Here is a 25,195-nt window from a genome sequence, read left to right as displayed (position 1 = left end):
ACTATTAAATTAAAACAAATACTTATACAATCTACTTTTAATATTTTAAATGGAATATTATAAATTTGAATATGTTGTTATTATAGCTAAAGAATTAAAATTAAAATAAATTTAATATTAATTATGTAATGTTATTTTAAATAAACTATTTCTCCGTTTTTAATTACATTATCATTATACTACTAATTTAGTCTTTAATCGAGTAAAAATAGAATAGAGGGGAGATAGACTTAAAAATATTAGGGTGTTACTGATACTTATTACTCTTTATTTATATCTCTAAACTGAACATTAATTAACAAAAAATATATTTATGTATAATGAGAACGTCATATTTGTATGAAGTTTATCTAAAAGTATTTTCCTTAGAAATTATTCTTTAAATATTTGAAAAAAAAATGAACAGCGATTGGCGATATGTCAAAATTGTGCAATGCAAAACAAAAACAGTTATGAATGTCCAAAGTCATTGATATTTATGAAAGTCAATGGTTTGAGTTGGTCAGAGAATAATAACAAATAATGTACTGACAGCCTGTTATAACATCTGCTCTTCAAAAAGATTATTGATTTAGCAAAGAATGAGTGATTGATTTTAAATTCCTGCCACAAAACGTATTCCAAATTCTAGATGCTGAATTCACATCCACACAAATAGGGTAGTATGTGGTAACCTTCTTATCAGTGAATGATAAGAAATAAATCTACTTTGTGATAATAGGTATTTCATGATTTGTTTTATGAATTATAATAATATCATACCGGGTGAAAAAATCAATTTTTTAAGATATTTCAATTTTGCACATTATTGTTGCAATTTATTTTAATTTGTTCGTTTCAATACTAGCATTAGAAAATAAATAATACTATAATTAATAATAAACATCGACCAACACTTAAAATTATAATGGAAAACGCAAGTGCAAATGTGACTGACACTAATATGGATTTTGATGCTTCTCAACTGGCCAGTGTAAGTTTAAAATTTTGTAACAAAAATATTTAATTTATTAACTGCTTAACGTTTAATCATTTAAATCTATATATATATATTCTGACCTATAATTATTTAGTTTTAAACAGCTGTCTATATATTGTATTTTTGCAGATATTAAAATACACGTGTACCTACTTAAAATATTTTATATTTCATATGAATATAATATTTAATATTTCACACTCTTAACAACTGTACTATATGTACGATTTTTCTTAGTTAGGAAGTGTTTGACAGAGATAAGTGGAAGAACATAATAGAAGTGACAATGGTCCTAAACAGGCTATTACAAGTCTAAGAACAAAAGTTGGAATTTACATTGTATGTTATCTACAATTTTTTTTTTAATTGATATATACTTTGTCATTGTAAATAACATGTCTATAAATGTTCAATAAAATATTACATTTTGATTAAAATAAAAAATAATTTACTTTTAACAAAATAATTTAATTTGAAAATTAATTCAAATACATACCATTTTTACTAGCTAAATTAAAAATCATATGATATGTTTAAAGTGTAGGCTATAGAGTGTATTATTGATGTTTATAATTATGCAGTTACAACTGTAATGCCAGTCTCCATAGATAACATACAACATGATTAAAGTTAATGTGGATAGCATACAATGCAAGTTCCTAGAAGTTAATGTATTTAAAAATAATATGAAAATTTCTAAAATATACTATGTATACTACATAAATATTAATTAGGAATTCCTTGATTTAAGTTCAATATTATTACATAACCAAAAGCATAAGAATAAATTACCTATGATGTTTTTTATACCTTTATAATAAAATGTTTTCTTAAAAATTATTTTAATATTATTTTTTTTAGGTTAAAGAGATATTTAAGTCGTATAATAAATTAACAGAATTATGTTTTATGGATTGTGCAACAGATTTTACAATAGGTGATCTCAAAAGTGATGAAGTAAGTTCTATTTATTTAAATTATATAATAATATACTAATAAGTGTAATAAAATAATTTAAATATGGAATTTTATCTATAAAATTTATGTTTAATTTAATAACAATGTTGTATTTTAGGTAAGGTGTGCTGAAAATTGTACAAGCAAATTTCTTAAAGCTTCTGAAAGAATGACACAAAGATTTCAAGAGTATCAATTAATTATGAATGAACATGTGATTACTGCTCAACAAAATGCCAACGCATAAAATATTACCATTTATATAGTACATTAAGATTTTAAAAACAGTTTTAAGTTTTAGAATTATGAATATACTTTAAATTTAAAGTTAAATTAATATTTTGAATATTATATTTATCTCCCTAATGTTCTTACATTCCTTACAGGAATAATAGTTAATTTTATTAAAAAAATATATTATAATTTTATATTTGTAAGGTACATCCTATAGATTAAATTGAATGACTTTTAAAGTAACATAAAAGATCAAAAAATGTATTTTCTATTAAAAATTATGAAAAAAGAGTCAATTGTTTTAATCATAAACATGGTTTGAACATTATCTTGTTGACGTTATAAATTGTTTATGATTTACAGCCATGTTTAATTTGATATCAATTACTTTCTTTGATACTAGAAAAAACAAACAATAAATAATAATAATAATAACTAATAGAAAAAAATACTTTGTAAACTTACAATCGTTTAGTTTAAAGATTTGTTAAGATTAAACTAAACTAAATAAAAATTGTAAATAATATTGATGTAAAAATAGCTAATAATAATAATAATAAAAACAGTTATAAATAGGAGATGGATTATTGTTAAATTTTTAAAATGTACTTTTTATTAGCTAATATTCAGTGAAAATACTTTACTTCTACTTTTACGAGTAATTATGCTCTTTTATTTTTATTGTTTAGCACTTAGCCAGTTTCTAACAATCTAAGGCAGGCATTTCAAACTCAAAGTATAAAGTGGGCCAAATATATTGAATAGTTAACTATGCTATATATAAAAATTTAACAAAAAAAATAAATATTTTATATAAAATTATCAATTTTATTATTTATGTTTAAGAACACAGCAGATAAAAATAAAATAAAAAAAGGTTAGCTTATCAGCAGATGAGATAGTATAATAATGTATACCAAATAAACCATTCTTTAAGAATCCAAGATAGTTGTGAAATGGCATTAATATTTTATTATTATTTTTTTTTGTCTATTAATATTAGTAGCCTTGGGCCACAAAAAAATTAGCTGAGGACCATAGGCTGCGTGTTTGACATGCTTGATCTAAGGACTAAAGAGTTAGTGATGAGAAGAACAGTACTCGGAAGAAAAGAAAAAGATATTTTACCCTACAATTTGAGATTATCAAAGTAAATGTAGCTATATACAATTTACATTATAATCAAGTTTATTTTATGCCTCGTTAAAAAAAAAAAATTTAAAAACCTAAAACCCAAAAAATTTGTATGGGTATTCATGCCAAGTGTTGAATGCTGACAACGCACAAGAGGCCAATTCAAAAACTAGCCAAGTGTAGAATGATACAAAATAAAAGAACATTTGTTACTCATGAAAATTAGAGATTGAAGTTTCTCTTCCAATTTCATAGTATCATCCAGATTCCTGGTGATTAGATATTTGATATTTTAATATGAAGTTTTATATTATAAACAATTTTAAATGACTAAATAAATTTGTAAATATTTGAAATTTTCACTAAATTTTTATTCAAATTAATTATTCAAATACATTACCATTTTTACTACACACTATATGATACAATTTTCCAAATAATTTGACATTATTTGAGTTATTCTTAGGTATTTGAAACTTAATTTTTTTTCACTTAGTCAAAAAATTTAAAAATGTTTATAAGGTTTTTTTATAAAAAAAATTGTATATATTGAAAATACTTAATCACAATAATTTCCCGATTTCTATATAGTTGTTACCCGATGTCCTTCCATTTTCTTCCCTTTAGTTTCTTTCCCTCCATCGTGTCTGTTAATACTCCTTTCAATATTATACTTCCCTCAGTTCGCCGTATATAGTCTATCTTATTTCCTATTTCTGTTTTATACTTTTACATTATTGAAAATATGAATTATGAGTTTATCTGTATATATATATTTTCCTAACAACTTTTCTCTCAAATATAAGTCAGTAATTTTTTCTAATTCCTCTCGTCGTTGTTTATGTGGCATGTGGTTCGTCAATATAGATCAGGTGTAGGTAGCATAAATATAGCTATTCTTTTGTTTTTCTTGATAATAGTTTGGATTTATAGAAGTTGTTTAGTGCATAAAGGCATTGATTAGCAGAAGTTAGTGTGATATTGATTTTTCGATGTATATACAATATTTTTGCTATTTAAAGTAGTGGGTAATGGGTATTAAATAGGTACCGAGGTATTTGAAGTTGAACTATTGTAATTACTTACTCAAAGTCATCAAAGATGTTATCTTTTGAAAGTAAGTTATCGTGATCACCTTCTTTTTATTTCACCATCATGTATTTAATTTTTCCGCTGTCGATTGGTAAGCCAATATATTTTTCTATACAAATCATTTTCGCAACAATTCTCTGAATCCTTTCTCGCGGTTTCCCAATAATCATCATGTCGTCTGAATAGTGTATATGTTAGCAAAATATTTCTTTCATCAAGATTTAATGTTTCAGTTTGTAATATCTTCCTTATTATAGGTACTCATGCAACCTCAATGATATTTTGAAAACCTTCAAATTCATCTTATGCTATTGCCTACTTATACCATAAATCTATATCTACACCGTTCTACACGATTAGGCGGTAATATAATAGCTATAATAAATTATATGAATATATATATACGATATACCTTGCTATAATAACAGCAATATTTAGTACAAAGAAGTTTTATAGCAATAAGCAATATCAAAAAAAAAAAAAATATATTATTAAATATTTAATATACATAGTATTTACTATTTAGTAATATATATATATAATGATAAACAGACTTCACTTATATTTCATAATTCTTTTTCGTATGCAATGATTTATCATACAATATAATATATATGTTAAATTATATTAATTTTTTTTTTTTTTTAATTTATATTACAGTAATTTACTCTATGGGGTACACTCGATACAAGTATTCTACAGCAGTGCAGTACCTACGTCCTAGTTAACTAATTTTCCTCTTTTTTTTTTTTTTAAATTAATGTTGATAAAATATATACAATTCAATATTATATATTGTTCTTGCAACAGTTATAAAAAATATCAACAACTCATACATAAATTCTTTTTTTAATAAGGGTTTAAATTTCAAATTTTGAAGAAATTCGTATAACTTGAAACGTCCCAATTATTTTGATAGTTAGCGTTTTTAAAATATAATTGTAATAGGTACAAAGTTCTTAATGAGTTTTATTGAAAGTGGGTTTATTAAAAAGCAGTTAGTTAATAAAACCATTTTATCTAAATTTGAAAATCGTATTTTAATATTGATAAAAATTGGATATAGGTACCTATGTAAGAAATATTAAGATTTTTAATCAAATTAATTTAGATATTTTATAGTACCTAATTCAAAAAATATGAAATAAGTATAAGTGATTTATGTCACATGAACTTATTTAGATACATAGTTTTATGTTACGTCGGAATTTATACTTAGTATCAAATACCAAGTTATAGTGTTATCTTAAATAATAGTATTTATAATAATTTATAGCTAGCCGTATCTGTATCTACAATTAACGGTAGGTAGGTAACTGCGTGTATAATATTAATACAACTTAAATTTTGTAAAAATGTAATCTATTGTAGGTATTATTAAAATATGAAGAAATATAATCACAGTCATCTAGGCTAATATTACTATAAAGACAGTCATCTTTGCTCAATTTTTTTTTTTGTACCACGTTATACCTAAAAGTTCTTTGTTTCATATAGAATTTAATAGAAAAATGAAAACAATTTTAAACCGATGAATTTATATATAACTACTCACTTTTTAACTGCAATCCACAACATGTAACCCAAAATATAAGAAAATATTTAGGGTCAATACCCCTTAAATGTGATCGGTATTCCGAAATAATTGTTTTTGTTTAGACACTGCGATATTGTAAATTAATCGGTAAGTACCTCTAGGTATACCCGGTACACTAAGTCTAATAAACTCTATAAAGCATTTTAATTAAAATATATGACTGTAAGAATTGACTTTGTTTTATCATTCTTCTTAATACAATAGGTACTAATGAAAATTGTTTTCATATTTTAATATTACACTAATTCTACTATGTAATATAATAATGTGACAGACAAATGATTTTGTGTGGGTAATTAAAAAAAGGAACGGTGGAGGTCGTTGCCGTGCAGGATCTCCGCTGCGAATCGGGCGTGATGGTAAAATTATTATGGTGGTGGGAATTTCATCAGAAAGGTATCCGTCTGCTATATAACCCATTTCGATTTATAAAAATATGAATGTTGAACAGTACGTACTATAGTCTACAGTTGAATCTTACAAGTGCCAATCTGAAGATCCGTATTTCATTAATAAACAGTTTTCATTTAACAGAACTTTGATCGAAATGAAGTTTTTAGTGAGTATACCTTCATTAATATTAAATTATTATTAAACCGGTAAATACCTTTAACAAGCTGAATTTAACAATTCATAATCAATAATCATATATCGGCTATTCAACTGTATGTAGATGTATTTTTATATTATGTTACATTATAGGTAATAATGTAGTATTTACCGTTGAATAAAAAAGATAAACTGTTGAAGTCGTCGCTTTACAGGTAGTATGTGTCAAGTGTGTAGTGTACTTTGTTATTGAGTACCTACATTTAGGCTATTGCAATAAATTAATGTTAAATTTGAATTCAATGATAAATTATTGCCTACGATAAAAAATTTTTCAAGGAATGTCTATTTACTAAGAACATTTTGTTAAATATTTAAATTACTACCTACAAGTAATTTATTTTTCTATTAGTAATTCGGTGCCTAAGTTGAATTATTAAAATTTTTCAAAAAATATTACATGTTTGGATATTATATTAATTATTATATTATTATATATTTACATCGTATTATGTTATAAACATTATTATTATATTTTTTAAGTCAGTACTAACGTACCGTATAGCGACGTGAACAGAGAATAAATGGATTAAAATAAGTTAAAATATGTTGATAATCTCATCGTGTATAGTAAATAATAATATATGCAATAACGAAAAGTCGTCTCAAGTACATATGAATAATTTTTTTTTTTTTAATAATAACAAAATAAGTAAACTTAATTGTTATTTTTTTTTTATAAATAATTATAATTATCCTCATTACATAATAAATAAAAATTTTATTTTCAAACTGTTTACAAGTATAAAAATTGAATGTGGGTTTATGTTTAAACATTTTTATTTTATTAGAAAAATTTGAAAGAAATCTTATATTCAAAAACTTTAGGTCATTGTATGCAAATTTCCCATTTCACCTTAATTTTTAGTAGTCTTTTTTCCTATTATTTTTTAAAAATACCAGTTAGATCCAATTTTATATACCATATCTGAAACCATCATAAAAGTCGATAATAAATTATTAAATGTTCAACAAATAGGTAGTGGTTTGTTGCATCTTATCGGTGACAGCGGTGCACTCGGCCCCAACGCACGGATTCGTAACTCCGGTGATCCTGCCCAAAGTGCACGTGGCGTCTCCAGACGTAACAGTGGTCAGACAACCATACGTCGTACAACAAACCGAGCCGGTGTTCAGACACGTTTACTATCCTGCCGACCCGGTGCCGTTTTCGTACGTGCATTCGCATCAAGTGCAAACCTACCATCAACACCCCGTCGTCACGGCTTACCAGACCGCACCTTACGCGCCATCCGTCGGCTACGTCGTTTGAATTTTGGCGTTCAAGTCGACATCACGAAATCCATCGTCATAATATTATACTACGCTGGCATACCACCTAGCTACATATTCACGTACCCGTAAATTATATGATACATCGTCCTTTGATGACGTGTTGCACGACGACAAGGACGACGGAAATAATATTGATTGTACACACATTTTACAAGGAAGATTATCATTAAGTTATCTTGACATCGCGCATAGAATCTGTATTATAATGTCCAATGTATTTACGACAGGTACCGTGATATATACGTGAATAATAAAATGCTAAAACGTTTTTCATTTATATTTTATTTACAAATACAATAACACAACAATAATTTCTCAACATTTTTTTTTCGATTGACGGAAGAACTAAAATAATAATAAAATTAGAATATAATAATAATAATAATAATAATATTTTTTTATATTGTGCGGTGGGCCTAATTTAAATATGTATATAAATATATGTATATAATATATGCTATGTATATACACACACATAAATTTACATTATATACGTATATATATATATATTTATTTTTTAGTTGAGTAGGTAATAAACATTATAATGAAATAAAATGTTCGATTAATTCTTATAATAATTTAATGATAACGATTGTACTAAATTGAAAACATAACCGGGTGGTTTTTTTTTAATTTAAAAACTTATTCTAAAATTTCTAAGGTATCTACATGAGCACGACATTTTTCCGTATTTTAATAATAATGATTATAAGATAACCTAATAGTACTTAAAAATATGTATATAATTGTTATTTTTTCAAACATATTTTACGATTTATGTTAGGTACTTGTGTGGCACACAAGATGACATAGTTTACGGTTGTCAATTTTAATTTTTCCAAAAGAACTAAAACTATTTTAATGATACTACATTAGGTTGTTTATCGTTAATATTAGACATTATTTTCAACAATAGTTTCAATGATTTCATTAGGGAATTTCGAACATGAACAAATACAAGACTAGATTTTTAGGGAACATATTATTTTTTAATGTAAGCTTTCAAATGTAATCTGCAAATAATTGAAACCGTTTTCCTAGACCACTTCAATACATCTAATGAATATAATTAATTAGATTTTATTTCACAGTTCGTCGTCGTTACACAATAACAATTTATTGTCGTTTACGCGTTGACTATTATATATAATATTATTTATTCTCAAAATGTCCATTGTACATATTAAGCATAAAAATAATCATTATTTACTTATCCTATGTGCTCAAACAAAGTAAATGATTCGTGGTTATGTATTCTGTAGTTAGAGGAGTTCTACATCTTTTTAAGTTCAAATATCACTAATGAGATCAAATGGAGAAATGTTAACAATTCATAATAAAATCTATTGAAATTTGAAAGAAGAAAATAATTTAAATGAAATTGAGCTTTGAGCTTTTAATATGTACGATTTGTAATATAACCTTAAGTTGGTGCATAATCATTAAAACCGACATGGTCTATATATCATATATATTCAAATATTTAATATATATAAGTCAACGTAACGTGGATAAATTTCATAATGCGTATCCCAAATGTATGGTGTCTAATAACAGTATTAGTAAAGGTGGTTAAAAGAATAATTTACCATGGTCGTTGTATCGACGTTTGTATTTTAATTACCGATAATAATAAACAGCCAAAATCCGGTATATTTTAGTTTATAATTGTGACAAAATTTTTCAGTTTCGTTTTAATTATTATTTACACGAAACAAAAGACTGTAATAAATTCTAATTTTATTTAATAAATAAAGTAGGAACATACCAATAAGGTAATGAGAATTTAAGAAATAATCTAACTTGATCATAAACATAATTTCTTCGACCCTCAGCCGGCAGATCCTTTCCATACCATTGGTAACAAGGACCTCATAGAAATCCCCAATTAGATTTTTAAAAACAACTCCTAAGAGTCGATGAGAGCTATCACGTTCCTTATTAATTGGGTATTTTTATGCATGAACATTTTTTGTTTTATGAATGATTGTCCCGCGTTTTTATTTATTTTTTATCTTTCTTTTCTCCTTTTCTCACCATTGTCCTTGTTTCAAACTGCTCCTGATTCGATCTTTTTTTTCGTGGTAAAGTTGACGATTCTCCCAATTCTCTGGGCTTCCACACTGGAGAACCTGTGAAGTAATACAAATAAAATTACCATCATCAATATCTCTAGACTAATAAATTTAAACAAATCATAACACCTAACATATTTAATACAACCTATAAACAATAAGATATTAACACTATTCATTTATATATGTTTTAGAATTTGTTTGCCTGGTGGAGTGAACTCTACCGTCATCCCCTCTTATGTTAATTTCATGAGTTCACTCTACCATAGTATGCGACCCATGCCTTGGCTAACGTTATAACGGGTCTAACCTATTCTCAGTGGGTAGCGCGATTTTTAGTAATCCTGGTGCAGATCCGTCTTACCGAGGTCCTGCACCTGAGGTGGTTGATAATTTTCTGGTTGTTGTGATCTTTCCACCAGTCTGGCTGCTTGGCTTCCAGTACTACTTGCTGATAATGTAGATGTGGTACTAAGCATTAAGTAGTTAGGTGTTTTTCCCAAACTACCATGCATTGGAAATCCTTTAGATGGTCCAGGTTGACTATTGCTATCGTCTTCACCTTCGGATTTTTGTTCGTCTACTTTTCGTTCTTCTAAAAACAATTCAATATATTATCAATTATTATCTATTATGAAATATAATATAATATTTTACAATATTATTTAATAATATAATTGTGCTGTTCATTAAAATAAATATAATTAATAAATTTTTTTTTTTTTATATATACCTCTATTTCTCGATCTATAGTTGGGCAAAATTGTTTGAGTCCCTGCAGTATCCGTTGTAGAATCAGTTGACGATGTTCCTTGATTTCTTAACTCTACTTTAGACAATGTGCTCCCCGAAGAATGTCTTTGAGGTGGTTTTGGAGGTATTTTTTTAGGTTTTCCAAGTGTTTGTGATCCTTGTGCTAAGTTTGAAATATCAGGCGTTTTATGATCTTCTGATGTTAGTTGTAAACCTTGGAATAAATTTCAACATTAATGAATACGTATAAAAATGATTATTAAAATAGTATTTACCTCCAGTATTAATTGTTTGTCTTCCTAATGTTGCAGTATTGCTTACTAGTTGAGCAGGGGAATTAGTAGAAGGTTTGGCAGTAGGAATGTTCATGTTTCGTACACTTTCGCGAATAATTTGGCGTATAGTTTTTAAGAATGCATTTCTGAATTCGGCAGTACTAAATTAATGCATATAATGGTATTAATGAAAAATTGCATTCTAATAAATTAACATTAAATACTAAACACACCTATTGGAAAGGACATAAATCTTTTCTGCCCTTCTGTGCGATTGACTACGTAAATGGATTAGTTCCCATAAGAAATGTGTCTCCATATCTTTAGCAGAACTTGCTCTAACTTGTACTTCAGTTACTGGTATTAAAACTTGATATCTAATTATTTCCATTTCACTTTTACCAGATACACTCTAAAATAAAAGAATAGTAGAGTAAATATTCATAAAAAGCATATTATAATTCATTAATCATTTAAAACTAACCATTAATTTCTTTTTTTGTCTTAAACGTTCTTTACACAAAAAAACTACTGCTGATTTGAACACAAAACACATTGCATGTAGTTCTAGACCTTTTTTTATTTTCCCAAGAAAATCAGATATATTCAACCATTCAACTCCTCCATAGTACAGTAAATCACCCGGAGACAAATCAATAGACTACAAATAAACAGTTTATGTTTTAGCATTAAATATTAGTTTGTTTTAGTATATTAGTAGTAATAACTTACTTGTTTACAAGATTTTTGATGTTGTCTGAATAAATGATCAAAGATTGCTCCATATTCTTCGTGTATCCTTTGCATTTCATTAATATGTTCAGCAACATTTTCCATTCCCTTTAGTGCTTCTAAAATATAAAAACCATAGTTAATAATTAGTTTAAAAAAAAATAAATATAATTTGCATATTTTATAACTAAGGATTTATTTACCAACGAGGTGAAGATGTTGATCTGAATGAGGATCAGTAAGATTCCTTAATTGTTGCAGTAGTAGTGGATATTTTAATATCCTTTGAATAGGTTTAATTAAATAAGATTCTAAAGAACAAGAATGTTGTTGCCGAGGATTTCGGGAGCATAGAAATTCTTGTAAAGCTTGATTGCCTTCATCTAAAAAAAAAAAAAACAAAAAACAATAATTTTAATTTATTTACGAGCTAATCGGTTTTCTTTTAATGCATTATGGTAGTTTCTTACTGGGATTAAGTATTTTTTGAGCTTTTGAATGACTTGCACAGAATGAACTGTACAATTTGAAATGATTGACATAATATAAAAAGGCGCTTCCAATTGAAAAAAGTATATTCTGTAATAAAAATCAAAATATATTAACTTTTAGTATTACATTTGTATTTGTTTATATATTTCTATAATTTTACTTTGAATTGTTCTGGTTGATCAAATTTATGGAAGTTAGGTTCTTGGCACACGGCTTCTTCTAAATTTTGTAAGAATTGGTGTTGAAACTGAACAATTTCTTGGATATTACCAAACAAAACAGCTATTTCTGCTCCAGATAAAAATGTTTCTTGTTTAAGTGGTTCTAAATAATTCTCCAGTAGATTATTTAAGTGCTGTAAACATTTTTATTTTTTTTTTTTATGAAAAATAGAAAATATACAATTTGTGCATTTTGTTAAGTGAGTAAATTTGAATTTTAAATGAAATTAATTTTTATATTTAATATAATATTTAAAAAATGTTAAATATATTAATGTTATCTACCTTAATATATGATTTTTCAGTATCTACAAGTTCAGAAATGACTTTTCTAAGTTTTTCAGCATCCGTTAACTGACGACCAATAGTTATTTGAGGATTTTGTATTGCAGAAATTACGGTTGGGCTAATTCTTCTTGCTGGTTCTGGAGATCTACAAAATCCAGTTACTTCACCAGCACTCTAAAAGCAATAAAATTAGATAATTAAATATAATTCTTATAACTTAAGTCATTTTTATAAATAATAAAACAAACCTTAATTAAATTTTCTATTTCAAAAGAATTTCCTCTAGAAGCAAGTTTTGAATCTTGTGTCATGTTATTAGTTTCTAATTCATAAATACCTTCCCTATCTAATAAATTGTAATAATAAATTTTATGTCAATAGTGTCAAGTGTAATATAAACTTACTCCACCCTGGAGCAGGTACGATTAATCCAGATATCATTTCTTCTGAGATCACTGGTGGATCTGTAGGCGGTGGAGGACATACTAATGATTGAATTATATCATCAGTAGTCTTTGATATAATTCTTGAGCCTGTAGGTAATTGAGGAGGTTCTGTTCTGGATGATCTCATCATCATACTTAGAGAAAGTTCTTCTTGAAGAGCCGATTCCAAGTACATCATATCTAAATCACTTACTATTGCACTATTAATCACCATAATTTCATCGCCTTTAATTAAACCTATAATCAATAAATCGTAATATTTATACTTTAAGTTTCATAGCAAAATATTAATTTTTAATATTTATATCAATTGAAGTTGCATTTGTAAGAATTAAAATAACTGATTACCATTTTGAATAGCAATTCCTTTATCTTCAACTCGACTAACATAACAACAAAGTTCATCTTGTCTTTCAGCATTTTCAATTAATTCTGCTTCTACGGAAAATCCCCACATATGATCTAATGTATTTCTTTCAAGTTCTACTTGATAAAGGATCTTGGCACGAACTTCAACTACTTCGTGAGTATGTAACTAAATAAAAATAAAAAATTGTTAAATACGTAAATAAAATAAAATAAATATAATGTATATCTATTTATTTTCAATAAAATGCTTACATAAGTTTCAATACTATCAGTCCGGTGAGGAACAAAATAATTATGATCTTCCATATCCCTTCTCTTTTTTACCCTGACAAAGTGCTCCATGGGGTTAAGTCCTTTTTTTGAACAAGATAATGCTAAATATTCATCAACCGTCATGCCCTCTCGCAAATGTATTTGTACCGACTATAAAATAAATTCAACTTTAATAAGTACCCGATACAATTATTATACAACCAATGTTATTTTATCATGTAAAAATTCATAGTCAATAATTTAATTGACCAAACAAGAAAACAAACAATTTTTTTACGAAAAATATAAATATTTAAAAATAATTTTGTATTAAATTACTAAAAAAGTTGTTTTAAAAATATATTTCCATTACTTAATTCAAGAGAAATTAATAACTAATAAGTATTTACATTTTTTAATATTATGTTAATTAAGATAAGGATATTCAATATTTAAACATTAAAAATGATTGAATATTCAAATTTAATAAAAGAAAAAATATAAATTAAATAAATTTTAAAATATATTATTTATATAAGTTATACATTTTCAATATTTACTTGATTATCAGGTAAGGACACTTTCACAGTCTTTTCGGGGTCATCTCTTGATGTTGACGATTGTAATGATCTTCTACCTGAACTACTATTTGAACGAGATAAAACTGGAGCTTTTCTTTTGGTTGCACCACGTCCTGCCAAAAGATTGTTGAGCAATGACGGAGACCGAGCGCATATAAATGCATGTAACGAAGATACAGTAAACACTCCTAATTTGTTTAATGTGATTTTTGTGGCTCTGGATACACGCGTTAAAAGAATCTGAAATATTACATAGTTATTCATTTTCATAATATTATTAATTGAATTATAAATTGTATAAATATATATATTATTAATATAATTTATTAAATAAATATTTAAACGATAAATGTAGGTACGAAAAAATAATTAGATAAATAATGCGAAGTATTGAATGTACCTTGGGGTTTGGAAGTTCACCATTTTGTAAACTAGCCATATAACACTTGAGCCGAAATTGTTCACAATGAAGTCTCTCTAAATTCTCTTCCCATGCTAAAATTTGCTTTTTTATTTGTTCTTTAGTATCTGGATCTGTTAGCATTTCTACTTCTACTTCAGCCATGTGTTTGAGTTTTTGATCCTATAGAAAAATAATTTTTATTAATGTTATTATTATCAGGTGTAAACATTATCACATTATCTATACATTATTATTAAAAAAAAAAAGTTATATATTAAAAATTAAAAATATTATACTCATAGGAGTATTATTTTCTTATTTAAAAATTAAAACTAACATACACAAAATACATTTCATTATAAATAAATTACTAAATGCTACTAAACAAAACTTTTAAGTTTATAACCAGTCTAGTTACATAATATAGACATACAGACATACAACTATATAATATAATTTATTATAAATATTAAGTGGTAATATAATATATTCAATGAAAATACTTAAAACATATGTTTATTGTTTATGAAATATTTATGTAACTTTATAACGAATGATAATGCTATGAAGGTCATTTAAAAATATTTAATGTATTTTAATATTCATTCGTCGTAAATACTCAGATAAACGTTCATATCAATCTTGATATGTAATTAGGTAGTACGTAATAAAGTATAAACTAAATATTAAATGTTAAATTATAATTATGTAATTATACCAAAAGCAAAAACAAAAATTAAAATTAATTCAGTAATAAATAAGAACTGATAATCAGGAATATACCGATAACAATATTAATTGGAAGTTCTAGTTATAATATTTAGTTTGGGTTTGAATTTTTAATTGCATAACTAAGAGATATAAATTTCAGTGATATCCTAACATAATCATATATTTATAAACTACTGTTAGCGTGGTATTTACTTATTTAATAAATTTACTTACTATGTGTAATAATTATTAAATACTATTAAATTGTATGTAAAAAAATATATTTTTTATTAAATGTTAAAATACAAATAATATAAAAATATAAAGGCAAAGTATAAATTGTGTAGTGCTATTCTAAGAATTTGAATAATAAAAATTACAATATTGTTTTATTGTATTATTATTGTTTATTATATTAGCAAAGTACGTGTGCACTGTGCACTGCGTACACAAATTTTATCAACTTTGAATAGGTAAATTTAAATCTTTCTATGAAATTAAATAAAAATGTTTTTAAATACAAACCGCATCCACTTGTTTTTCAATTCTGTAAATTTCTTCTTGTAATAAATGAAGTGTTCCTATTTTCCCTCTATGCCTGGCAAATGCTGCCCCACATGCAGAATGTATACTGTTCACCCAATTTTCCAATTCTACTTGACAAGGTGCCTGAAAAAAATACAGTTCTTTTATTCTTTTGATATTAACAAATTAATTTTTTCCGTGAATTTTTGTTGTGATCTGCTTCTTTTTTGAATAATATTTGCTTATATTTTTTAACATACTCTATATACTGTCATATTTTTAGTTGTGAATTTCAAAGTTTGTGAAAATAAACATCTGTGTTTATATAATATAATATTAATATAAAATATTTGCCATTTTTATATTTTGAATAATAAGCATTGTATGTGTGCTAATAGTGAAAAGCCTATAATCTAGGTCAACTTCAATGATCAAATTCTAATCATATCTATATTGGTCTTGTGCAAGTATGATTAAAAAAAAACTTTGTATCTAATTTAAAATAAACATAGAAGATCAGATTAACTAACCAACTGAGTTTCTAAACTTTTGATTACATCGAACAACTATTTAATACTTCCAGAAAATAAATAATTTTTCATCCTGCTAAAATATATATATCATAACATTTACCAATATATAATTCAACACAATTTTTTATTTTTTTTAATTATAATTTAAATAAATACATTTTTGGTCTTAACATACCTGAAATAAATAGGCGTCTCCAAATGCTGTACTTAAACAAAAAATATAATCTCTCTTCGGGTGTTCTGGAATAGGTTGCATGATTGCTCCATCAACAATTATAAGGTGTTTTGGAGCTGCCTCTACACTTCGGCCTTCTCTAGAATCGCATGGATAAAATAGTAATGTAGTACCTTTAAGACACACCCAATATCCTTTCCAGCCTCTTTTTCTAGCAAGTTCAATTTGGTGCTTTTTCCGTAACAACCATTTCTTTACACTCAAAAACCTAAAATAAAAAAAAAAACTAACAGATTAATTTTTAGTTAAATTTTTACAGTTCATCGTAAAATTTAAGTAAAATAATTTTAAATAAAAATCTCCAATGTATTAAATAGTAAGTGTTTTATTTTTTTATATTTCCTGTTAACGTACAATACGTTTTTTTTTTTTTTTAAAGTCTATGACTTTATTATATTTTATTTCTTTATAATATACCTATAAAATATAGTAGTTGCTCTAAATAAAACAAAGGCAGTATAAAGGTAAATGAGTGGCTCTCATTGAGTGAAGGTTACTTAAGACTAAACTGATTTTACCATAACTTGTCAAGATATTCACTACTACAATGTTACAAAACAATTTTAGAAGTGGTGTTGTATAATATTCAAGAGGATATGCTAAGGTGACCATATTTATATAAAAAAAGGGAAAAAGCTCTAAAAGTTGTTTAATAATTTTTATTTTTCAAAGATATTTTGGAGATAACAGTTTATGTGCCTGTTACATGAAATATGATGCTAGAAAAAACTACAATTGTACGGGTTTGTTTATTAACAAAGTAGTACATTAATTATTATGTGTAATACGACAATATTTATATTAAATGCTCATCGTTGACAATAATGCTAATTAGCATTTCTCACTCGTTTTACCAAAATGTTTGTTTATAACTTTTGTTTTGATATAAAACTGTAAAAATATTGTTATTTATTTGTTTTGTATACGGATTTTATCGTTTACGTATATTCAGTTAAATAGAGAAAATGAAACAAAAAAATGTACTGTTTAAAATTTCTCGGAAAAATGAAACAAAATGATAAAAAAAAAGATAAACATGTTTTCAATGAGATGAATCAAAATAGACATATTGTACAAAAGCAAATACAATTCAAGCTCTAGTATTTGATGATTTAATTTTACAGTGTAAAATGGTGTTTTTAAAATTTATTAAATTATTTAAATTTGAATTTATTTTACTTAACATACAATTTATATTTTATGTATTTTTTTTTTAAATTTCAGACATAAAATAAAATTTAATTTAGTTTTTAATTCTGAATAAATTAAACACAGCAAATTAAAGATAAAATACCAAAATTTCTCTATAGTTAATAAAACTCATTAGGTACGCCAAATGTTTAAGTAAAAATATCCCTGTATAAATCTTAAATATTATTTTTTACAAGTTTGTTTTAAAAAACTGATAAGTTGTCATTTTAAGTACCTATAATATTATATATAAATTTAAAACTACATAGCAACGTAGTTTTAGACGCAAAAGTTTACATTTTTATTGCAATATATTGTATATATGTATGTACTAAGTAATCCATAAAAAATAAATATATATAAATATATAGAGAGAGAAAGAAACAAAGGGTGAGAGAGAGAGAGAGAGAGAGAGAGAGAGAGAAAGAAAGAGAGAATGATTAAGAAAGAGAAGGGATTAAGAAACTGAGACATACAATATTCTACACTACATCAGTTTAGTGATTTTGATAGTTAATATTACATGAAATAAATTGAAATCAAACTTTCTGAAATTGACATAATGTATATTATTATGTATATCAATGTATAAGCTCTAAAATGTATGAATTATTACTGTCAACTATTTGTACAATATGTCTTGTAAATAACTAAATGACAACAAACATTACATACATACATTTATAAATGTACATTATATAAAGTACCTATTTGTATGATTACATAAAAAAGAAAAATATTATTTATTATCCACTTTTATACAATAAGATCAACAACAATATCGTATTTTGATAATTAATACTGTATTCATAATAAATAAGCTTTATTATTTTATTATGTGTAAATCAATATATTGATAGATATACTTTATATTTTGTTTATTTTAGGTCCTTATTAATTATTATATTAGTAACTATTAAAAACAAACTTAATATAGTATTTTTTTTTTTTTTTTTGTTAATAATAAGTCTTGTTTTATGGTGACATTAATATTTATCATAGATATTAATTGAAATATTTAAAAAAAAATATCTAGTAAAATTTACACAGATTTAGAAAAAAACTTGATAATTTTATTTCATAAAAATATATACTCAGAAATAAAACAGCTCAAAAATAATGCAAAATGTGCACTAATCTTTGTATACATTTATAAAATTAAATACAAGTAATACTAAATTATTAAATTATATCTGAATTAATACCTACATAAAAACTTTTATTACATAAAATTAAACCTTTTCAAATAAAAATTAAATATAATATATAAACAAGTAGAATGTCATCAAAGAAACAAGAAAATATCTGAAAAAATTATTTACAAACTATGTAACATGCATATTAAGTAAACATGATAACAAAAAAGAAGTATATTGCAAATATAAATTCATATTTAAGTATCCAATAGAAAACTGTATCCAGTAAAATATACTTAATCGGGTATCTGTAAAATGCTACCTAGTTGCTTAGGATGTTCATAACACATAAAATTCCAACCATTTTATTCACCTTATGTAAGTTTGCGAGTCTAGATTAATTATCTTTAACAAAATAAAAATCAATTAAATTAAATTAATAATGATAGTTATCTAATGACATCGATTATTTTCCTTCCATATTTCGTTCCTACGCTGTAATTACATAATAAAAATTATACTTGACATTTTGAGATGAAATAAATGAGGTTAACAATGAAGCTGAAATCAAAGAACGGTCGATACTAATTTATAAGATCCAAAGGTGACACTGATCCTGGATTTTTTGCCTCTTACAAACATGCGACATAGAAAATTTGAATATGAAATGTAGATATTACGTAAAATGATGATATATTAGATATATTATATAACAAGAAAAATTATTACACATTATGACGTATGACAGAAAAAGAAAAAAACATAAAGAACAAATAGCAGAAACTAAGTCTTTTAAAAAAAATATAATGTTATTGATAAATCACTGTCACATAATGATAGATGGCTGTTTTATTATAATTTAAAAATTTAAATAATTTATAAGACTTCAATAATAAAATTAATTTATAAAAAAAATTAAATTAAACTAATAAATAATATATAATTAAATAAAATGTTTTTTAAATAATTAGATAAATATGTAATAAATACTAAACACTTATTTTATATCATCATTAGATCAGATATGAAAAAAAAAAAATTAAAGAAAATGTATTGTAATTATATTATGTTAAGGTATTTTTAGATATACCATTGTAGGTATATTTCTGTGAAGTTATGGTATTAAAATCAGTTAAGCGTGTAATTATGTTTTAAATTTTTTTTAAATCTGTCAATATTTTTAAAGTTTAATAAAAACTGATTTTTAAACTTCATAAAAAAAGCTCATTAAAAAATGTTCGGATTGAATATTTGTGGACTTTTTAAGTGAATTTTCCAAGTTGTCTTAAAATTCATTTTTTACTATTCTACAATGCTTTTAGGCGTAAAATTATTTTTGTACCATTTATTATTTTATTTTGTTAATAGAAATACGATTTTACACGATTTTCTAATTCATTATATTTTATTCAGTTGATAAACTTTTTCTATAAAAGCAATATTATACTTATGAATAAACATTAATTTTTGACTTAAATTCTAAATAAGAATATTAGTTCTAGAGATTTAAGTCATTAACCCAACATTAGGGCGCATGTAAGCAATTTAACTGTGGAAACTTGAAACTATATATTTGGTAGTATTCCAAATGAAAAAAAAAGAAAGAAAAAATGTACCTAATACTTAAAAGCGTCTGTTCTTGCCGAGACTGGCGTCTTATCCGTTATTTATGAACGACGGCACTAAGAAGAAACTGTTTTATTCGTATGACCCCGTTCCATTTCAGGAACTTTATTTCTTTCCTACCCATACAGGTTAGAGCTAGTCCCCAAAAATTTTCCAGACAGTGTATTCTTCTCTATTTTGGTGAAATAAAAATTTAATCACGTAAAAGCAAATTAATTGAATTCAAAACTATAACCTTAGACTGTATTTGGTGATAACATTTTTTTCTTATTATACACAAAAAACTTCAATTTATGATTTATTGTACAATAACTTTAAGTAACCTTAAGCTCACAGGCAATATATTCTATAATCCACAAAAAATGTGTATACATTAAGTTTTGAATAAAGGAGTAATGATAATAATAATTATTTGCTCTATTGCTTTACTTATTGAAAATATACATTTTTTTTGTAGAATTTAATATATCTATTGTATATAATCACTAATTGTTATATTAAGCTTTTATTAAGGTACATTTATTTTGTTCTGAATACTATAGACACATTTTTTTTTATAATTTTTTTTTTTTTTTATTACTGTTTAGAACTAAATATGTTAACAATTTATCATATTAAATAATATTTATTATTTTTATTTATTATTTTTTATTATTAACGTATTGTAAAAATATATGCGAAATAATAAAACATAGATATTCGAAATTATTTCAGTAGGGAGTGAGTATCTTTGCCCTAGCTACTGTTGGTATAAAAGTGCTTTTAAGCTTATGAAAAATAAAAATAAAGCGAATAATATAAAATATATATAAATTATGACTTATTTCCAAACTTTCATTAAAAAAAATAATAATATTACACACTACTTATTTAAAAATATATAATGTTTATTTTTCAATTATTTTTGTCCGGTGTTGACGTCTTTTATATTGTTGATAAGTCTTTATTAGTTTATCAGCCGATAATCGATATATTATAGTATAGTATATTATTTTAATGTTAAATTGAGGTACGATGTATGAATATACGATAGTATAATTTAACTTTTCAATTTTTCAAATATACATTTTTTTTACTAAATTTAAATAAACAGATTTTTAATTTTAGTTTAAGCATAATATTTACATGTTCTATAATATATATATGGAGACAATAATTTCAGTAAAAATAAACCTTTTAATTTGTATTCAAATATTTTGTTTTATGTTAACACTCAGCATACCACATAGCTTAATTTATATAAAGGCACTGCATTTTTATTAGCCCCGGGCGCGATAATTGTCCTAGATCCGGCATTGATCGTAGTTTTGATGTTAATTTTAAGTCATATTATTTAATATATTAAAAGTTTAAGTTACTAAAGTTTTTTTAGTTATAATAATTTATATTTAATTTTAAATTCGTACTGCATATTCTCAACGTGTTTAAAGTTATTAACATAAACTATATAGACTAGTTAAACATTTTCCACTTATTAAAATTGTTTAGTGTATAAATAAAAATATACTATTGTAGCATAATAAAAATAAATCATAAATTTATATAGTAATTATCATATTTAGAAAAATTAGTTTAAGTTCTAATATTTTACATGAGTTACATGTGTGCTTTAAAAAAATATTATTTAAAATAATTGTTTATATTTCATTATTATAGAAATGCAAAATTTGAAATTTAAATGAACAAATATTGAAATATGTTAATTTGTCTATGTACCTATATTATTTTATGCAATGTACATCATTATTAATTCAAAATAGTCTATTTAAAATAATGTGATTCTGTATTTAATAGCTGTTAAATACATTTAAAATAGAAATATCATTATTTTTCTCTGAAATATGAATAGTTGAACAGTAACAACAGTTATACATATATATTATATTTTATAAGTATCTATAAAATATCTATATGGTGTTTACATTTTTCAAAAGGATCTCGAGGAACTTAGCAGGTACATTCAAATAATTGTAATGAAATTTAATAATGGTCTTTGTTAAGCAATAATATAAATCAATACAAAATGTAATGTTTAACATGATTACAATAATTTAGTTTAACCATAAAAGTAATACTAAAATATGTTTAATACCTCCTTGCTGTGTACAGGTATATTGCGTTTTATTTAAAATTTTAAATGTGACAGAAAAACTTGAAAATATGATTTTTCAGCCAGAATATGTATTTGAATGCTAAATTAATATACTGACGAAAATAAATCATACTCTTAGTCCTTATAGCTTAGACATAATTTACTTTATAGTAATAATTTACAAGTTTTCCCCAAATACTCAACAATATACATTTTAAGGTTTATAGAAAAATTAAAACTGTTTAATATTAAATAATATCATATAACGATTAAGCATGAAGTAAATAGCTATGATTAGTAGGTTCTTAAATTAGTTTATCAAAAATGTTATTTATGATTGGTCTTTAGACACCCATGTCGATTTTCTAATAATTCAAATTTTAATTGAATGTGAACTAACGCATAAAAATAATATTAATTTTATTAATATTATTATAATATTTTTTATGTTAATAATCTAGAATAATAAAAATTGTACAACTATTAAGAAAATAGTTTACTAAATAGTTAAATTTGTTATCGTATAGTATAAAAGTATTATTATAATTTATTTTATAAAAAACATTTTTAAAAGTGTGATCATAAAAAAATAAAAAAATATTAAGTATTCTTTATCATAAAAGATTATACATAATAATAATTGAATTTAATAATAAATATTAAAAAATACTATACTACATTATTGATGTAATTTTTATTTTTTTCAATGAAAATTAACCTTTTTTACTGTAAATTTTTAATAAAATGATTTATGATTATATTATAAGTAATTAACATATTCTAAATTACAATTTAAAACAGTATTTTTTGAGTTCCTTAGGTCTATGATAATGAATTTCGAAGATATAGAAGCCATTATGATTTGAAAATTTAATAATTGATATTTATTTTTTTAAATGTGATAATTTGTAAATATTAATTAAGTAAAATAAATACTAGAATTTTGTTTAAGATAAATAAACATTTAAAATAAAATAATTTGTTCAACAATTTATAGAAAAAAGGTTGGTTCTTATTTGAAAAAAGTAGTTAAAATTATCGCAGAATATTCCTTAAATATTATATAAAATTGATAAAGTTAAAAATGTGGTTTATAAGTATATTTAAAACTTTAAAATTTTAATAAATTAATAATTAAAGCATAAAATAGGGCGTGTAAAATTAGTGTACGACCTTGTACTCTTAAATGCAATTACTCATTAGTTTTTTTTTAAATATAAAAGAAATAATGGAAAACTCATATTATCTAGTTTCTTTAAAAACTATAAAAGTTTAAAAAGTACTATAATAAATAAAATATGTAGGATATTTAGAAAAATTATGCGATTCTATTGATACTCTACTACAAAACAGCTCGTATAATAGAAAACTTCATAACAAAAATAACAATTTGGTTAAAAACTAAAAATTTTCCAGAATTTAAATTCGAAATCCAAACAGAACTTACTATGTTTAATAGCTAATTAGGAATTATTTATTTTATTGATTAAATTTTTACACATAATACAACATAGAATATCTGCAGTTATATCTATATTATATGACTATAAATATAATATAAATAAACCTAAAGTATTTTAATAATTATACGGCAAATAGTTGGTTTTATTTGTATAATGTACCTATTTCATCATCATACAATATTATTTATACAATGATGGAACTAACCGGTGAGGCTAGATAAGCATCTAGTTTATGTTTACTAAGATGTGATTTTAATCTCAAAAAATAACTAAAGAAACAATATTTTTTTAATATATATATATTATATTTACTTACCCTGCTTTTCTGACAGCTCCCGTGCAATTAAACGAGGCAGCTGCTGTCCCTGTTTGTTTACCCCGGTATGGTGAATTTTGAGTGCTTTCTGCATCGTCTTCGTCGCTGATAGCGGTTGTCAAAGACATACGATCATCGTCTGATATCTGCGAAAAGCAATTAAAATTAAATTAAATGATTAATGGGTAGGTATAAAAAATACATTTTTTAGTTTAATTGAAAATTATTGAATGGTGTTTAACTAATGTATTCAGAATAACTTCAAGAATAAAAAAGATATTTTAAAAAGCAAAAATGTATAGGTACAATAAATTATTTAAACGTATTTTAAGTAACTTATAACGTATATTATTCATAAAATAAATACAATTTTATGCTCAGTAGTGGTCAAATTAAATTAAATTTTCAGTTTATTGATATGTTTAACAAATACCACTAACTACTGCCTAGACGTGCTTTGATACTTACATTTTAAAAGTAACTCTATCTAGTACATAGGTATATTATATCTATATATTAAATAATTATAACCAGGTTCAATTGAAAACAAATCCAATAAAGGGAATTGATGTGTTCTAAATA

At 24.3% G+C, this 25,195-nt stretch overlaps 3 protein-coding genes across 7 annotated transcripts in view; 2 read left to right on the top strand and 1 right to left on the bottom strand.

The window, feature by feature from the left end:
- The first annotated feature begins 836 nt into the window (after positions 1 to 836).
- Positions 837 to 2,248, top strand: LOC112597286 (mitochondrial import inner membrane translocase subunit Tim9). Its single transcript, XM_025343255.1, has 3 exons — positions 837 to 973; positions 1,841 to 1,936; positions 2,055 to 2,248. Exons 1-3 carry the CDS (start codon positions 908 to 910, stop codon positions 2,181 to 2,183), a joined length of 291 nt encoding a protein of 96 aa, XP_025199040.1. The 5' UTR covers positions 837 to 907; the 3' UTR covers positions 2,184 to 2,248.
- A 4,181-nt stretch (positions 2,249 to 6,429) lies between these two features.
- Positions 6,430 to 8,175, top strand: LOC112596146. Its single transcript, XM_025341646.1, has 2 exons — positions 6,430 to 6,552; positions 7,582 to 8,175. The coding sequence occupies exons 1-2, from the start codon at positions 6,541 to 6,543 to the stop codon at positions 7,873 to 7,875; spliced, it is 306 nt and encodes a 101-aa protein (XP_025197431.1). The 5' UTR covers positions 6,430 to 6,540; the 3' UTR covers positions 7,876 to 8,175.
- A 1,406-nt stretch (positions 8,176 to 9,581) lies between these two features.
- Positions 9,582 to 25,195, bottom strand: part of LOC112593132 — a 60,709-nt gene continuing 45,095 nt past the window's right edge. For 4 of the 5 annotated variants that reach the window (XM_025337447.1, XM_025337438.1, XM_025337456.1 and 1 more), the window contains 20 exons: positions 24,614 to 24,759; positions 16,730 to 16,997; positions 16,022 to 16,165; positions 14,783 to 14,965; positions 14,362 to 14,622; positions 13,802 to 13,972; positions 13,529 to 13,715; positions 13,139 to 13,417; positions 12,983 to 13,080; positions 12,732 to 12,908; positions 12,386 to 12,580; positions 12,204 to 12,312; positions 11,937 to 12,116; positions 11,734 to 11,852; positions 11,486 to 11,662; positions 11,235 to 11,413; positions 11,002 to 11,162; positions 10,707 to 10,940; positions 10,338 to 10,568; positions 9,582 to 10,030 (listed from right to left, as the gene is read on the bottom strand). In XM_025337447.1, the coding sequence (XP_025193232.1) occupies positions 9,903 to 10,030; positions 10,338 to 10,568; positions 10,707 to 10,940; positions 11,002 to 11,162; positions 11,235 to 11,413; positions 11,486 to 11,662; positions 11,734 to 11,852; positions 11,937 to 12,116; positions 12,204 to 12,312; positions 12,386 to 12,580; positions 12,732 to 12,908; positions 12,983 to 13,080; positions 13,139 to 13,417; positions 13,529 to 13,715; positions 13,802 to 13,972; positions 14,362 to 14,622; positions 14,783 to 14,965; positions 16,022 to 16,165; positions 16,730 to 16,997; positions 24,614 to 24,759 (3,627 nt within the window). In that variant the 3' untranslated portion in view covers positions 9,582 to 9,902. Of the gene's footprint in view, positions 10,031 to 10,283; positions 10,569 to 10,706; positions 10,941 to 11,001; positions 11,163 to 11,234; positions 11,414 to 11,485; positions 11,663 to 11,733; positions 11,853 to 11,936; positions 12,117 to 12,203; positions 12,313 to 12,385; positions 12,581 to 12,731; positions 12,909 to 12,982; positions 13,081 to 13,138; positions 13,418 to 13,528; positions 13,716 to 13,801; positions 13,973 to 14,361; positions 14,623 to 14,782; positions 14,966 to 16,021; positions 16,166 to 16,729; positions 16,998 to 24,613; positions 24,760 to 25,195 lie in introns of all 5 variants that reach the window. The other variant, XM_025337465.1, reaches the window with a different exon arrangement.

The sequence above is a fragment of the Melanaphis sacchari genome, unplaced genomic scaffold, assembly GCF_002803265.2.
Source record: "Melanaphis sacchari strain LSU unplaced genomic scaffold, SCAv2.0 Contig0_pilon_pilon, whole genome shotgun sequence".
Classification (NCBI taxonomy): domain Eukaryota; kingdom Metazoa; phylum Arthropoda; class Insecta; order Hemiptera; family Aphididae; genus Melanaphis; species Melanaphis sacchari.
This window is presented reverse-complemented; position numbering and strand designations above follow the sequence as displayed.